The 17,722-nt window shown below is 49.8% G+C and overlaps 1 protein-coding gene across 1 annotated transcript in view; it reads right to left on the reverse strand.

The window, feature by feature from the left end:
* PLXNA2 (plexin A2) overlaps positions 1 to 17,722 on the reverse strand; it is a 179,386-nt gene that overhangs the window by 101,782 nt on the left and 59,882 nt on the right. Inside the window, exon 4 of the mRNA XM_055819918.1 lies at positions 4,534 to 4,668. Within this exon, the coding sequence (XP_055675893.1) occupies positions 4,534 to 4,668 (135 nt within the window). The remainder of the gene's footprint in view (positions 1 to 4,533; positions 4,669 to 17,722) is intronic.

Raw genomic sequence — 17,722 nt, forward strand, 5'->3', positions numbered from 1 at the left:
GTGCAGGGATTTTGGAGGATGCTGATGGAAGATGAATTTTGCATTTGCAACATCCTGGCCAGGTAGCTCATTAGGAAGGTGCTGCTTCACCCATCAGGGAGCAGACCCGCATCGCACAGCCTCAGCACCTCATGGAACTATTTATGTGATTAGCAAAACCAAGTGGTGGATCATTAGCTAAAAAAAAAAAATAAAGTGTTGGGAAAATAAAGGAGGAAAAACACGTCTTGGTAGGGTCTGTCTGCCAGTGGGGAAAAGGCAATGAGAGGAGGGGGAACGCCTGCTCCGGTGCCCGACTCCTCTGCCCCTACCAGCACCCTGTGCCCCTCGCTGCCTGTGGCTGCGAGAAGCCCCTGCAGTCAGGGCTTACAGCTCTGCATTGGGGGAGAGACCTGTTGGGCCATGTTTCTTTTCACTAGAGCAGAGATATTCCTTCCAACAAGCCCTGCAAGTTATTTTGATCACGCTGTTTTAAATTCCATGTTTATAGCCCTTGATTAGGTGGTGAAATCTTTTGGAGACGGCAATCCCTGCCCCGGTGCCTGCAATGTGTTTGATTTGAGCCTCCGCTCACTCCCAGATTAAAAATAACAAAATTTGTTCTTCTATCAAGAGCTGCAAAAATCTTTGGCCCCAATTCCGCTGATGCTTATATAATCTCCGTGCTGAAGTATGCCCACCATTTCTCACAGGGTTAGCTCGCGACGGCTGAAGGTGTACGTGGGAGCAAAGTCAAACCTGCTGCATGCAAAACCAGGGCTGCAACGGTTTGAACTTGCACGGGGAGCAGAGACAGCCAGCAAAAAGGGGTTGCAGCCTTGGAGTCAGAAAATTGCTCCCATCCTACAGGGCTTATTTAATTGAAATGCACTGAGCTTTCATACATTAAAAAAACCTACCATCTCCCTGACACACAGACAATTAATGCTTCAGGACTGAATTATAAAGCCACTTTTTCTCACTATAAGCAGCATTTTTCCTGTAAGCCTCAGTCTTTCCCTCTGAAAGCAAGAAATCAGAGATTTTCGGCACATGCAGGGGATGTTGGTGTGGGTTCCATGACAGACTCACCATTAAAATGGGAAGATTTTTAATCTGGGGGCTTTTGGTGGCCCCACAACATTTGTCACTGGTTTTGCCCTGCGCTGCCATTAACCCCTCTCCTGCCGCTTGGTGGGTGGGGGCTCCTAGCCCTGGGTGCACCCTCACGTCTCACCATTGCAGCAGAGGGCAGCCAAGCAGCCGACAAGCCCATCACGACAGCAAGGTTACCAATTCCACTTCAATATTTTTTGTGGGTTTTTTGGTTTTTTTTTTCTGATAGAAACTCTTAGTTGAATTTGTCTGTCCATGAAAAACAAGAGGCAGCTCACGCTGGGCTCCGGCTGAGAAGAGCCCTGGTGAAAATCCTCTTGCTGCAGCTGTGCGGGTCCCCCCAAAAGCTGACCCACCCGCAGCACCTACCGCTATTTCGGTCGGGGGGCATGATGCAACTCTGCCAGCACTCCCCAGCCCCACTGCTACTCCCATCCTGCCACCCCACGTTGCTCTGCGAATGCGACACGTCTCCATCTCAGCAGCATCTAGCGCTATCCAAGCCTTGCTCAGCTTGTGGGCAGGAATGACGCTTCTTGCTGGAGCAAGGCTGAGAAATGAATTTCTGCTTTTGTCAGGGTCAGAATCATTCCTCTTTTGCTGTAAAGAGCTATTTGAAACCAGGTGCAGTGGGAAAAGAGCCTGTAAAAGCTCCTAATAAGCACTCTTAAATCATGTGGTTAAAGAACTCTGAGTAAGTGGCTGGAAGCAAAGTTTCTTTATCCTTCTCTCCCCCGGACTGGGCTGTGCAACTGTTGCTTCTGTGCTTTGTGGGAGTGAAATCGAATGTCAAATATTCTGCTTTGGAAGAAGTTGGCAATGAAACATGAAAGGCTCATGGAGAGCTCAAAAGGACTGCGGATAAATTGGAGCGAGGCACAGACAGGGCTGGGACAGGAGCCAGGGGGAGTGGGGAAGGACTGTGCCTACAACCACAACTCCAGATTTCAGAATGAAGCAACTACTTTCCCTAACGTATTTCAGCAGAAAGCTGATCCTAGCTGCTGCTAGCACAGAAGGAGGATGGGCTTCAGACCGAAATGGTACATCTATGCTTTGTTGGGAAGCATCCACACATCTCAGTTTGTTCAGCATCATCACAGTCCAACAGAGCATCGCGTCTTACTGCTGGTCTGTACCTAACACCACGGCCGCAGGAGCTCGAGACCTGCTACTGATCACTACTGGGGAGCACACATTTCTTAGCTGAATTACACCAAAAAAAACCCCTCATTTTTTGAAAGATGTGTTTTTAAACATGCACATATCCTGTTTCTTTCTCAGCAGATATTTAAAATCACAGGCTCTGGACAATCCTCCCCCAGTACATTAACATGCAGCAGATCGACGTTAAGAACAGCTGCTCTCTATGTCATTTTACTGTGGCAGAATTTTATTTTGTTCCAGATTTCCAGACTTCAGAAGACATTTTTACTGCATATTCTTGCTGCTTCTGAGGGCACTTCCCACCATTTATAGCCTCAGAAGCTGCTGGATCTTTCTCCTCTTGGTACTGACCCCTTTTTAATCATCAGGCTCCTTTATATAGCACTCAGGTAAAAAAAAAATACATTCTCCTCTCCACTTTGCTAAACTATCACATCGCCAGGATTAGGGCAGTGGGGTCACAGGAGCTGTCGAAATCCATATGTAATGGCATGCCAGGACTTCTGGACCCACAGCACACATCTCTGCAAGTGCAAAAAAGCAAATCCTACAGCGAGTCCTGCAAGGAATGAGGGACAGTGTCCCCCTGCTCCTGGAGTCTCCCCCAAGGCCAACGTTTTGCCAGAGCTGTGGCTGGAAATGGAATTAACGTTCCAGAAATATTCGATTATTTGCTAATTCTCTTCATATCTTTTTGTTTCACAATTAAGCAAATTAGCACTTTGATGAATATTAAGACGCTCTCGCCTCATAAAAGATGAGTTGGAGGCATTCCCACTGGATTTTCCTCCTAATGAAAACAGTTCCTCAACTGTTTGAGACACACGCTGGATCGTTTCCTCCCTGGTGAGAGCACGAGGAGCACGTGGCTCCTGGAGAAAATGACCACAGCATTAACATTTTAATAAAATAATGCAATTTCAAAGTTTGCATAGATCCTCATTATTACCATCTAATCCAAGGCCAAGCTGGAATGGGATCCTAAATTTCTGGCTTTTCATGGCAGTTTCTATCACTGCGTCGCTATAACAAGCATATAATGCCTTCTTTAACCACAGGGATTTATTCAGTTAAGTCTTTTAGCAGGAAGAAGACTTTGCACTCTTCTAAATATTTATTCCCTGGCTTTAAGTTATAACCAAGCTAAGTATTTGCCATTTTTTTTTTTGTTTTGCTACAGGTTAGCAAAACAGTATTGCTGGCTCTGGGAGGAGCCGTAAGCTCCCTCGGGCAAGGCAAGCTGTGAGGATAGCTGCTTGCTCTCTACCCCCATGAGTAGATCTTTGAGCACTGCACCCTGATACCTCTCCGTAGCATCTCTCTAGGAACAGGTGGGAGGGAGGACAGATATTTGTTTACCAGCAGATGTGGAAAGCTGTTAGTCACCAGAGGGTTAACTCAATGCTGAAAAATTTAACAGCATCCAGACAACTTCAGATGCAACCCTTCTCCTGTCTCCACCACCCACAAGGCACCAGCTCCATTAATCTGAATTACACAGTCATGAGTAATAGCCAATAAAATGCTCAACAGAGTCAGTGAACCCAGAAGTCTGGCTTAATGGTGGGGTCTTCATATGTTTTCTTGTCTCCAAGAAGAACAGAAGGTCCCAGATTATTTACATTGTGCTGGCTCCCCCAAGCAACAGCCTCCCATGGACTGTCAGCTATAAATTCCCATCCTAATCATTTTGGTTGTGCTTTTTTGGGCCGGGGTGGGCACCAGGCAGCAACAGAACAGGCATGTCAACGGATGGCACGGTGCAGATGCAGTGTAAGCGTTACTTGCAGAGCATATACCCACACCACGCCTGGTCCCACCTCTGCACGCTAGCATCACTCGCAATCACTTAAACCACACCAGTAAATAAATAAATAAATAAATGCAGGCATCATAAACGCTCAGACAAAGCTATGCAAAACCACAGCCTGCCAGCCTCACTGTGGGGAGTGGATCGTAACGCTTACGGCTCAGGATCTTGTTATCTAGGCAGGGATGTTCAGAGCCCCAAAGCACATTTCCTCTGCAGCAGCTCAGCTCGGTTCCCAACGCCTGCAGACAAGAGTAAGTGGGTACAACTCTCTCCCTTGTGCACTGATAACAATCTCTGGTCAGAGGCCGATAAAACTGAGCTTCTGCTGGTGCTCCATCTACCCGTACTGATCCAGGCACCGTGGGGCTCAGCACACAACCTCAGCTCCATGCGCTCCAACAACACGCTCCTTATGGAAGGAAGCCACCACCACGTAGGTACGGAAGCAGATGCTTTACCTGTCGCTCCGACATGACGTACAGATACTTCTGATCGATGGAGAAGGCCATGTCTCGAAGGACTGGGCTGCCGTCCTTGAAAACCGTCACCATTTCGTACTGAATTCCACCATGGGGAGGACCATCTGCTCGGATCTGGAAGAAGCACAAACAGATTACAGGTGCTTTCATAGCAGCCAAATTCTATATTTTTTTCTTTTTTTTTTTTTTTTTTGCAGGGGGGGAGTTGTGGGGAGGAGGACAAGGTAGGGAAAGGAATCTAATTCAAAACCTCAGCTCACAAGCTGGAGACAGAGCAAAGTGCTAGCAAGCAATGTGTGGGGGCAGGAGTTACAGCAAAGGCTCCCTCTCCACTGAAGCTGATGTGATTTCCCCAACCCACAAGAAATAATGAGAAAGTTTTGTGGTCGCAAGGGGAGCACACAGACTGCCAGCACACTGTGACTGACCACGGGCGTTCAAGAGTAACAAAGCTAGTAAACTTTTCAGATTCTCTCTAAAATAAGCCTGAAACAAGGCCACAATAATCCCCAGGCAGCACAACAAGATACAGTAGACCCGTTTCTTTCTTCCCCAGACGCATGAAGATTGAGATTCAGAACATCACCGTCACCTCTTCTTGCCACAGAAGCCTCCTACAATACCACCTCTGCCTAGAAATGTGGAGCTGCTGCTGCCATCCCATTAGTTTCAAATTTGCAGGATTCAGCAAGGGGAAACCACTCCTGCTCTGAGCGAGCAGAGAACTAACATGGCCTGTCCAGTCTGCCGGGCTCCCAGTATCCATCCATCCACCCCACCAAAAGACAACTTCCTGCTCCTGAAGGAAAACCTGCGAAGCTGTGACAAACCCCATCCCTGCCACCAGCAGCTGCTGTTGAGGATATGCCATCTCTTCCAAACTTAATAATTTATGGCCTTGGGGGCTATGCAAGGGGAAGGGAGGATAAACAAACAATTTACATTGTCTTTCCTACCAGGATTTGCATATTTGGATAGCCATTTCATCGCAACATGGTGTCTACATAGCTGAAAACACTGGCAGGCGTCAGGCAGGGAGAGGAGAGCAGTCGGGCGAGCCAAGGGCTCGGTGGAGCCGCTGCTGGCCCCGTGGCTCGCAGCGACAGCGATGCTGTGTGGCGGGGCCAGGAACACGCTCCGCGTGCGGGGCGCTGCGCAGCATGTGCATGCTGCCCTGCGAGGAGTGGGCTGCATGGGGGACTGCCCATCCCTGGAAAAACCTCTTATCGCAGAGATGCCATCTGCTGCAGCAAGATGCCGAGCTGTCTTGCCGCATCCCCTTTTGCTGCTCGATTACTCACTGCCTGGCTGTGGTACCGAAGAAGAGGCACGAAGAACCGGCTTTGGACAAGCCTATGCCTTCAGAAGATGCAGGACAGAGCAGCAGCGAGGGATGTCTATTTCTTCTAGTTCATGTCCCCAAGAGGTAAGAAAGCAGGTTGTTAAGCATCTTAAAATTTATTTGAGCAATGTGCCACCCCAGCTGGAAATACAAGGATATCTTCATGCTCCTAGAGGAAGGATGCTCCCCTGCACCCTCCTCCAAATAAATCCTCTTCTTGGAAAGAGCCCTGGTGCCTCCTGCCATATAAAGACATGTTGGGTACACAAATGCATTTATTTTCTGGATTTATCTCTTTTCTCCTTACCTTCTGAATTTTTAGTGATACAAAAGAACATCAGGTGTGCATCAGAGGGGTCTGGTTTAACACCCATAGCCAGATGCAGGGAGCCTCTGGCAGGACTAAGAAGGCAGCACAAGTCTGGCTCAAAACGCCTGAACTTTCATAAAGGAAAATCCAAACAAAAGTAGCAGGTCAAACCCTGTTTTAGTTGCACCTGTGTGAATTAGGCTACTGCACTGCCTTCGTGAAATACTGAGAACTAGAGGAAGGTTGAGACCAGTATGAGACCAGTTCCTTGCTGGGTGTTGCAAACCCATGCTGCCTCCAGACCCACTGCCCGTGCGTGCACCACTGTCATCTCCCACCCCGGCCTGCCATGAACATAGGCACAAGGCTGCAAAATCGCCCGAGGAATAAATAGCAGGGACACTGGGCTGTCAGGGACACACAGCCGCTTCCATGCAAACACCTGATTAATGGCCGAACGGGAATGGAAACGCTGGACATGAAGGATCAGCAGCCTTTGTGAAAAACAACTGTTTTTCAGAGTTCCCTTGGGGCACCAGCAGCTCGTTAAATTGAGCTTCTTTCTAGTAATGAGGTCAGACAGGGCTAATAAAGAGAGATACCACTGGACAAGCCTTGTGCAGGCCAATTCCAACTGGGAATTGAGGCTCTGGGATGGAGACAGCACCATGCGCGTGATGGCTCCTCCAGCCTGGATGCGTGCTCGGAGCTGTGCCTTGGCACGGGTGTCTTGGGACACAGCCGGAGCCCTGCATGGGGTGCTGGGTGCTGCCTGCACCCTCCTGCCACCCCCATAGGCGGGAGGAGCCACCTGGGGTCTCTCAGTGAGCCTGTCAAGGTGAGATGGCTCCATGCTGCTCAGAGGCCACAGGACAGGAGGAGAGCAGAGCCCGCAGCGCTCCTGTCCCGTCCCGCCTGCTGCGGCCTGTGTCCTACCCACCTGGGTATCCCACAGCCTGAGATGCACCCACCCACACCAGGATGCTCCACTGCATCTCTTCTTGAGGGTTTCGTTTCCATGACAACAAATGATGATGTCAGAGAAGAAAGATGATTCCTGTGAATGCGGAAGAAGAAAGGTCTCATCTCCTCAGCAGGAAGCTTCTTGTTGACGTCTGGAGAGAGAAATAATCCCTCTGCCTATCTTACAGGCACCCTTCCAGCGCCAGACAACTGCTGAGCCACCACTAGCAGCGTGGTCCCAACCCCCAGGTCTGGGTTCACCCCTGAGTCCCGGCTCCAGGCACAGCGATGCAGCACAGGGAGGAGCAGGATGGGGCTGGGCTGCTGGTGGTTGGTCCTTTATGTCCCCCTAACTCTCCACATTTTTCTTCTCTCCATGACACGGTGATGGGGCATGGGAAGGGTTTAAGAGAAAGGCACGGAGGGAAGCGGTGCAGGTTGGAACGGGTGGGAGCGCAGTGAAACAGGGAGCAGGTGGCTATGGGGAGAAGCACATCGGTGCAATGGAAACCAGAGGTGTCCAGGCTCAGAGACGTGTTCAGCCACCTGAAAGGCAGTGGAGACTGGGAGGACAGGTCGCAGGCTCGCACAACTGGACAGGAATCAGAGAAGTCGCCTGGGACAGATACCACGCTTTCCTCGCTTGCTCTTGATGGATGTTTACAAATATGGCTCAAAAAGTACCTAACGACACGCCACGTTTTTTAAAAAAACAGCATGCTGCTCAGTTCAGGGAACTGCAGCCCTTCAAAGGCACTGCGCAGGTTGCTGAGCCTAATACCCCCACAATACAGACTGCAGGCATAAGCTCTGCATTATCTTAAGAGATTAGCAAAATACCACATTGTGACACGTAGATGTTGCAGCGTAGCACCCGCGTATGAGCCATTCAAGGATCTAATATGACACGAAGCTCCAACACACCTATTGTACTAAAGTTTCTGCTAGTTTGCCCAGCCTATGCCAGAAGTAAGGTACCTCTGGATTCCCTACCAGTTTGTCCCAGCAGAGTCCCGTTAGAAGACACTGAATCTCTTTGTAGGAACTTTCCATGATTAAATTACCTGTCTGTTTTCATTACAAGTGTTTCAATGAGGCTGACTCATGATGAGATGCCTGATGCCAGAAAAACAGCTGAACAAATCCATGCATGAAGGGACTGATTCCCCATCCTGGGTCCCAGATGCGAGGCCACCCATTAACTCCTCTAGAACTGCAGCTTCTCCCCATATCCACAGGCACCTGATGGGAGAGGGATCCCAAAGCACCTTGCTGCTGGTTGCCATGTGAAAAGATCTATGGAGGCAACGGATGGGCTCCGGAGATGATGCCCTGGGTCAGGAGGAACAACAGTCTGGCTGAGCGTGCTGATCTTTCTGTGTAACGGTGACGGAATGAAAAGCCCAGTCAACCCTGGAGCTTTAGGACTGCTCCTTTCACGCTACCATTTCTAGCCCTTCAGGGTGAATACTATCAAATAACATTGCATTTCTCTAAAATGGATGTTTCAAGTAGAACTGTATCAGCTCTGGGAATGCGCGCTGGAGCGTTACTGCATCTACTGCCTGAAATAGAAACCAAAGACAACAAGGAGAAGCCCTCACCGCCAAGGTGCATCTTTGCAGAATTGCCGCTGTTTTTTGCTGTTTACGCCTGCACATCTCAGCTCTTGGGCATTCCCCAGTAAAGCTTCCCATAAAGCTCTAGGATGGATTTCTTGCTTCAGTAGTGGAAATTTAGCAGAAAGGCCATTACTGGCAGCAGGTTTCTGAATGAGGCCGGAGCGCAGCACAGCTTACATACCCTTTCCCTACCTCTTTCAGTCCACGGTTATGTGGGGCCTTTCCTACCTAGACCTGGTACTGGAGAAAGTTTCCACAAGCAAGAGACTCAGCAATGCAAAAGCTCCCCAAAGACAGGACAAGATAAATAAATACCAGTCCAGATTTTTGCGTGTGTGCCTCTGCCAAATAATCTTTGCAAAAAGGATTTATTTTTGCTAATCCAGTTTAATTAAAAGCAGGCTATTCTATATTCACACAACTAAGAAGGAGATGAGATGCACATGACCTGCCACTTTCCCTGCCCCCCTCAGAAACATCCTTTTCTTGCAGTACTGTTTTACAGGATTACTGATGCTGGCACCTGCGTGCTGCTAATGGGTCCTGCATCCTCTGACATCCAGAAAAAAAAAAAAGCATGGCGATCTCTAGGAGGTAAGAATCCGGAATAGAAATTGCAAATATTCATATGGGAAGTTTCCAAAAGTCCTTCAGACCCCATATGAAATTATTCTGGGAGAGAAGTACCCCTTCACAACTTCAGAGCACGGCTAACATCAGCTAACTCCTGGTGCTCGGGGAGCCAGGTCAGAGCCATTTGCCAGTCGTTGATAAACCACAGGGAAGCCCAGTGGTTTGCTGGGGGTGGTACAGCCAGTCCACAGTGGATCTGGGATGTGAATCTGGTAATGCAAATGCACAGGACCCTGCCTGAACTGCTGGATAAGATCCCTCACCGTGTCCCCATCCAGGAGAAACCCAGCCCTGAGGAACCGGCTTTCCCTGCTCACACCTTCTGCAGGCAGGAACACCAGGAGTGTGATTGAACTCACTGCTCTCCATGAGGGAAGTCTCCCCCTTGAAATTAAAGTGAAATAGTAATCCCATTAAGTATCTTTCCTTTAAATCATAGATATGTCCGTAAGGAAGTTAATGACAACCCTTACATGCACATTCAATTCAAATCAGCATATCCAATTAACCTCATTACCTGGAGGCTTCCTCATATCCCAGTCTTTCTCTCCTGTCATATTTTCTTTATGCGTTTTTCCCAAATTAGGATAAAATATGTCTGTCATAGTGGGCATCACCATCATTTTTACTCCAAAGATAGCGTGGGGAAACCTCGATAGATGGGTTCGCTCCAGAAAATCACGAAGCTGTCAGGCTGAGTGGCTTGGAGCAAAACAGCTCCTCAAGTCCGAACGATCTGATCTCTGAGGGGGTAGAAAATCCACCCTTCCCAGAATTACACTGTCTGACTAAACATTAAATACACTCACTAATTACCACTGGGGTTGCCCTTACAAAACTCTACAGCGTCAGCTGGGGAGAAAAATCGGTTTGGTAAAGAGCTCGTTGCAGCGAGCCCTGCTAGTGCACAGGCACTGGAGCTGCATGGCACCCAGGAGGGTTTTTCTCAAGGGCTGCTTACCGTGACCATTCCTTCAATTTCTGCAGACATAGATCCTTCTTTTATAAAGTGCCAGAGAGGGGCCATGAGCAGGGCAGCTGCGGCCATCAGAGCGATGGGCAGCCAAGCCGGCTGGGAAGGGGATGAATCGGCAGGACCGGTGACAAGCAGCCCACGGTATCACACCAGCATCTCATCCCACGCCACCCCTGGGCACTGCTGGAAGACCCAGTTTCAAGAGGGTATATTGAGCGGTGTGTGACTCTTCCTTTTAAACTTCAAAGAGACATGAAAGCCCCACTGAGGCAAACCCAGCCTCGCATCCCAACTTCTCCCTCCTGCTGCTGGCCACAATGCAGACAAAGCATCAAGGCAGTGCAAAGCCAAGACCGCCTTCTCTACTCATGCTTTCTGAGTCCTAATCCCCTTTTTTGGAGACATTTACCTCCTCCATTCCCTCCCTGAACTAAAGGAAGCTCCAGGTGCAAGGAGACAGACCTCCCCTGCCCGTGTCCTGCTCAGATCTTGCCTTTCCCGATAGATGAAATTGCTGGTACCCTCCGCTCAGGTGACCCCTCATTTCCAGGATCTGCAAACACCTCCTGCTTGTGTGGCTGCGTGCCTGAGTTTACACCTTCAAAAGGGGATGGGGAGAGGGAAGCAGGCTCCGTGCCGCAGGTCTGGGCAGCAGAGCTAACGCGGGGTCAGCAGCTGTACAGCCATGCACAGTGTGGGGGGAGGCAGGGAGAGCTGGAGCCCGACTTTATTCTGATCAAGCTTCATGATCCGAATTATTTATAGATCTGAGGTTTCTGTGAATTCAATACTCATGTCAGAAATGTCTCTGTGTCTGTGTCTTTCACACCCACATGTGTTTCCCATCTCTTCTGCTTGGGAAATGTTTGCTACATGTTCAAAGTCACAACCTGGAATCTGCAGCTCCCCAGAGGAACTGCTGGGCTGACTGGGGAAGAGCACAGAGACCCCCCTTCCCCGGGGTCCTGGGAGGCTCTGCAGGGAGTGGGGGCTTGTAGTCTGCAGCACCAGCACCCACATATGCTGCTAAGCACAAAAATGCCAACCCAGCAAACAAATCAACCAACCCAAATTAACTCTCCCTTAGTGCATCTCCAGAGCCAAGGGTGGGAACCGTTCCCATGAGCAAGGCTAGAATCCTAGCCCTGCGTGACAGGACGGCTGGAAGCCTGCCCAGAATCAGCACATGCAACCGCAATGGACAGAGACCTGAACACTTTCAATCTTACCCTTTCAAAGAGAGTGAGCCCGTCTACAGGGAAGGCAAGACAGGTTTTAAAAAAAACCCAACAAACAAAGAAGAAACAACCCTTCCTTCTGTGCTAAAGCTCAAGCCACAGTCAACAGGTTATTGTCCCACAGATCGCAGCCGTCTCAGCAGCCCCACGTGTCCCTGGCTAACGGCACCCCCCCGCGAGACCGGTGTTCAAGGTGCCACCGTAGGAGTGCATGGGTGGCCAGAGAAGCTTGGGAGAGGAACCCCTGGCTGCCTCTCTGCTAGCTGCTGGAGGTGAAAAAAGCCAACTGCTGGGTTGAAGCTGCAGCTCAGCCATCCTAACAGGTATCAGGACAAAACCTTAAGAGAAGATTGCCACCGAAGCTGTTCTCTCTCTCTCTCTCTCCTAAGTCTTTATTTCGTTCTTCCATCCTTTTGCTCCCTCCACCCTCCTGGAGAGCTGATCCTCCAAGATAAACAGGGAGGATGGTACGGAGGCACCATGCAGAGACTAATCAGCAGCCCCCACGTCTTTAATTTATTACTGCATGAGAGGCTCATTTAGAACAAAGCTGCCAGTTCAGAAGATCATTCCTTTAAAAGACTTTTTATTTGAAAAGCTGTCAGCTCACACCTTGTCACAGCCCTACTTGCAGCAGTAGAACTTTAATAACGTGCCACCTCATGCAAATGAGCTGCTAATTAATTAAGTAGTATTCTTCCAGGGATGGAGTCATTAGAATCAAATTTGGGTAGGCTGGCTGGCTAGGTCATATTGCTTTGGACTGTGCTTTAAATCAGCAGCACTGTCTTCTCCTTGAGTCCCAGCACTCGGGTGCATTCCCATCGGGAGGGAAGCTCTTTCCCATCCCTGTGCCCTTGGGAAGGCTCAGCACGCCCTGGTGAATCAGTGCAAAGCCACGTCGTGACATCACCACTTGCATGGCACAGAGCAGGCCTAGCTTAGCTAAGAACAGTAGTGAGATGAAAAAAAAAAATGATTGACAGAAGTACCCAAAAAGGTTGCCTTCTCTCCTGTTCAGGAAAGTCAGCGCAGAAGAGGGTCCAATTCAAAAGCAGGAGGTAGAGACTATTAACTCGGAGGGCTCCAGGGAGCAGGCTGCCAGGCAGGGAACACTGCAAAGGAGCGGTGCTTTTTTCTTGGAGCACTTGTTGCAAAGAGACTGTTGCTGGGGGTTCAGGGCTATCAGCCTTGCACCTTCCACCAGCATCAAAGTACAACCCATTAAAGGCAGAAACACTTGAGAGTGTCCTGTGGATTTACTCCCTGGAAGGAGGACAGCTCAGGGCATGTCTACAGCATGGTACAAAACCTATTCACTTCTAATTTGTCCCCTAATAAAGAGCCTCAATGTGCAATGACTTCTTTTTCCTTTTGTTCAGCAATAAGCACCCTTCTCCCTTTACATTCCTGTATTATTTTTAAAGAGATGGCTCAGTGCTTCTCTGGGAAATGGAAATCATTAAGTTAGCAGCACTTTGCTGCTTGCAGGCTTTACATTTTGGCACTGAGCAAGGAAATCATCAAAGAGACTAAGCATTGGCCTCCAAAAGAAAGGAAGGAGGGAGGTGTTGCTGGATTACAAGGCACTGCACGCTAACCTGTCTGCAATGTGCTCCTTCAGCCCCTGCCATTCTTTCCTTGACTTACCCCTGCTTCTCCTGCTTTGTGCGGCTTTAATCCAACTCCCTCCCTTACAGCTGAGAAGCAAATGAAAGTGCAGGCAAGCAAAGAGGAGGACAGCTCCCGGAGCAGGCAGAGGTGTTTTTTTCCCCCTAAAGCATCATCTTCTACACAGCCCTAGCAGTGTTCGGCAGGGATGCGCAGCCGGGTTAGCTGGGCACAACAGGAGCCCTGGCTGCGCTGAGCTCAGGCTGACCCCCCTCCGCCCTTCAGCCCTCTGGGTGTTGCAAACACCTGGGTGATACCCTGGCTTTTTCTCCTCTTTGCCCTGAGCCCATAGCTGGGCTCAGTGTTAGCAGGTGCCCAAAGGGCCTCGGGAGCAAGGACAGAGGAGAGCCATGCCTCGCCATTTGCCACCTGCAGGACACGCTTAGTGACAGAGGGAGTTGCAAGGAGCATTTTGGGGAGTGAGCCATAGCCATAGTGAAGGAAAACAACAGAGTGCTGAGCCTAAGTCTTCTGTGACCAGCAGAAAACATGAGAGGAAACACAGAGCTGGTATTATTTAGGGCGATGGATGGGTATCTGCTCAGAATTGCTTGTCACATACCATTTGCAGCACTTCACCAAAGTCCTCAAAATAGCACTGTATCTGTGTTATCTATCCACACCTCACCTGTGCCTTTCCAGCTGAATAATCCTCCACAGCCTGGTGTCAGACTCTCTCCCTACCATCATCCTCCTACAGCAGTACATTTCACAGCTGAAGGGATTGGTTTTGCTTAGTTTGGTTTGTTGACCTTGAGTGGCCATGTAAAATGGAATAAAAAGCCACTTAGACAAGATTGTCTAATGTGGAGTTTGCTCTGAACGAGCAGCAGCGAGTCGCAATTCTCCCCAAGGAGGAAAAAACTAAACGACTGTCAAAAATTGTCACATGAAAACCCTGTTTCTCCCAAGTCACAGCTTGCAGCTGATCAGGTGGGAACCAGAAAGTTCCTCAGGAAATATTATTCTCTTTCCCTTTCAAAAACATCATGTAAGTAATATGTTTCAAACGATTTAGACTTCCTGCCCAACACCCCCCCGGGAACGTGCAACACAAGCCAAACTGCCAGCCACTAAAGGCCAAAACCCCAGAAGAAATAAAAGAATCTTAATTTGGTTTTACAAACTTGTGAAGCAAACCTGCCTGGTAGCTTTGCCATGCTTTAGGTCAGACAGGAGTGATCAGGTGAACAAGGAGGCCGTGCACATTTCTGGTTCCACTTGTGCATGCAGAACCAGTCATGTGTTACTGATCAGATCTAACCTTGCTCGGGCAAAGGATGTGAGAAAATTACAGAGTGCACAGCTCCGCTTAAATCCCAGGAAATGAGGCTCTCCCACATCGCCTGCTGCTCCAGCACAGGTGCTGGCCAGCTGTGGGGAACATCACCCTCCCCCGGGTTACAACCGTGCGGATGCCGGGGAGGCAGAGGTGCAGGTAGGAAACGGGTATTTTCTAGTTAAGAAATGGGCCAAAGCACAAAGGAGTCAAAAGCTTTTGCCAGCCGGTGGCTGACCACGCTGCTTCTATCGAGGCTGAATTTTACTAGAGCAACAGCCTTGCAAGCGAGGTCACTTCAGGACGGGCAGAGCTGCGGCCAAACTGGCACTGCCCCACGGCTCCTGGAGGGTGGCCGTGCCGACAGAGCTCCCGGCTCCCTCCCCTTCCCTGGGCATCGCGGCAGCGGGGCTCATCGGCATTTCACTACCTGCCAGGGGATACCTGCTCAGTGCCTGGGTCTCCTTCATCACCGCGCATACAGGAGCTGGACCAAGCGTGGCTTCATCAGAGAACGCAAGACGCAGGACCAAGATGCACGACGAGCAGCCAGCTGGCACCCTGCTCAAGGGCATTTGCTTATACAGGGCCCTGTATTGGCAGCATTAAAGCCTCCTGATAGGATTCAGGGAAGTGTACATCCATGGGAGCTGAATCTCTCTTTATGCTTTCCTATCTGCTCATTCAAGCTCAGAACTCACAGTCACCAGCAGCAGAGGCTTGGGGTAGCTTGTGTTTCTGGCATGCGTGGCACATGCCAAAGCGACAGCTTTTGCCCCTGTGAGCTGCTTCCCAAATGCTATTCTGGGGCAGATCAAGGATAAAAAAAAATAATAATAAAAAAAATATCTCTTCCATCTCTGCACTGTAACTCAGTAAGCCTTCGGCATATGCCCTTTCCAGCATCCCAGAACTAATCAGCAGATAAGCAGATGAACTGGCTCTGAATAATCTGTATATGCAACACATGTAATGCTGCCGAACACTGCCTTGAACACGGCAGGGAGATCACTGGGCTCAACGCAGGTGTCTGTCCCCATCCGTCCCCATCTCGGGAGGGGGGGGGTGCAGCTGCCAGGCACACACGGCAGACCTGGGACAGCATAAAACGCCATGCTGTGCACCAGGCTAGAGAGGAAGAAAGGGGAGAAGCTGATGGATGGATCAGCTCTCTGGTCCTCAAATGTCCAAATTCAGAGGTAAAGTTTGAATCCAGCTGGGGAAGGAGAGGAACCTGAAGGAGCTCAGTGCTCCGCCTGTTATCTCCGAAGCAGTCGGGATGGTGCTGCAATCAGTACTCAGTAACTGTGTTTAAGACTTGAAGTACTTTGCAGCTCCAAAGCATGCTGCGAGCATGCAGTAACGCAGCCCTGCAGAGCAGCAGTGAGCTGCAGCCCCCGCAGCCCAGTTCTGGCAGCACCATCCAGGGACAGGCGGGCAAGGAGCTCTGGGCTTCCCTCTTGACCTCACTTAAAAAAACCCAACACCCACCCACAAAAGAGGCGAGTGGATGTGCCCAAGGCCATGCTGCTTGATGCACAGTGTCCTTGGCGGCATAACATGGGGTCACAGAAACTGATGCCACAGCTCTTCCTTGGAGGCCACGGCTGCCATTGGCATGTGAACACAAGAGCAGCTACAGCACCACGGCAACAACACGAAGTGTGACCCAGGCAAAGCACAGTGGCAATATTAGACATGCCTGGATTGGGAGGAGGGAGGGAAAGAGGGACCACGGCTAAAGGGCTGGAACTGAAGACGTCCCTTTTGGTGTGCACCAGCAGCACCTCGCTCCGAACGCCAGAATGCAGCAGGAGCCCGTCACCCCTGCCTGGCTGCTGCTGGGAGGTTTGGCTTGTAGCTCCCTCTGCACCAGGAGGGGCAGCAGATCTGCCCCAGAGCTGTGAAGCACCACGCTAGGAGGACAAGCACCACGCTAGAAGGACAAGCACCACGCTAGAAGGACAAGCACCATGCTAGAAGGACAAGCACCATGCTAGAAGGATGGAGGCAGCTCTTCCCCCAGGCCCCTGCTTTTGTTCACACACCAGCCGGCACCGCTAATCCCTTATCGTGCCCATGGCCCAAAATCAACATCGTGAGATAGGTTCAGGCTGGGGTCCACGGGTGGGAGAGACAAAGCTACACCACATTACTGCTTTCGCTTCCATAATTGACCTGTAGATAAACACATGGCTTCCGCCTTAATCCCCTGCAGCCTCATGAACATCAGCCGCGCTAAATTTTTCATGTAATTAAGAGAAAAACCCTAATCCAGTGTAATTAGCTCCCTGATTGCCAACGTCAGGCAGAAAAGCACTGTTTGAACAGCAATTCAGGTCTAGCTGGTTAGGCAAATACTGTGTGTGTGGTTCAGTAATTTAACACTGAAACAACTCCCCCTCTGCTGTCCTTGTAGGCTTGTTTTCCTAAACAGGACTAAGTGGTTTCATGACTGCAATAGGTCTGATATCCCTGAAACTGCTGTTCCACCAAGCTCCGGTTACGGCCCTGAAGGGCTGGGCACGAAACAAGCCAACCAGTTCCCCCAGAACCACACTAGCTGCTGATTTTGGAGTGGTCCCCCCTGCTCCATCTGCATCTCTAAGTGATTGCCACCAAGTTATTAACACTACAGCACCCCTAACTACTTAAACTCGGGGTCTGGCAGTCAAAATTAAGACCCTGATGGAGCAACAGTCTCCTTGTCAGCAGTGCTCTGCCAGCACAACCCGCCGGAGCTGGAGGTGATGGCAACACTTAAAGGTTTTACCACGCAGGTCGAAATTCATCCCAGATACTGAGCCTTTATAGTTTACAGTGGTATTTTTCTTTTCCATTCATATACATGAAGGCAAAATTTTAGGAGTAAAATGTTAGAAATTTGGGAAGTGGAAGCAGATGGGAGAGGAATAGAGAGCGTGGATGTACGTGCCAACGAGGAGGCAGGGAAATGAAGAACGCACAGCTAGAAGATACCTTCACATAACCATCTAATCCATCCCCCAGCAAAATGGAAAGGATCTGAACCACTTAAACCACTATCAAATATTTCTGTTGTCTTTCTAAGACTCGCTTGTGATAGAAATTACAGACTACTCCAGTTCTCAAGTAGTCACATCTTTCGTCTTCAG

The sequence above is a fragment of the Falco peregrinus genome, chromosome 16, assembly GCF_023634155.1.
Source record: "Falco peregrinus isolate bFalPer1 chromosome 16, bFalPer1.pri, whole genome shotgun sequence".
Taxonomy (NCBI): Eukaryota; Metazoa; Chordata; class Aves; order Falconiformes; family Falconidae; genus Falco; species Falco peregrinus.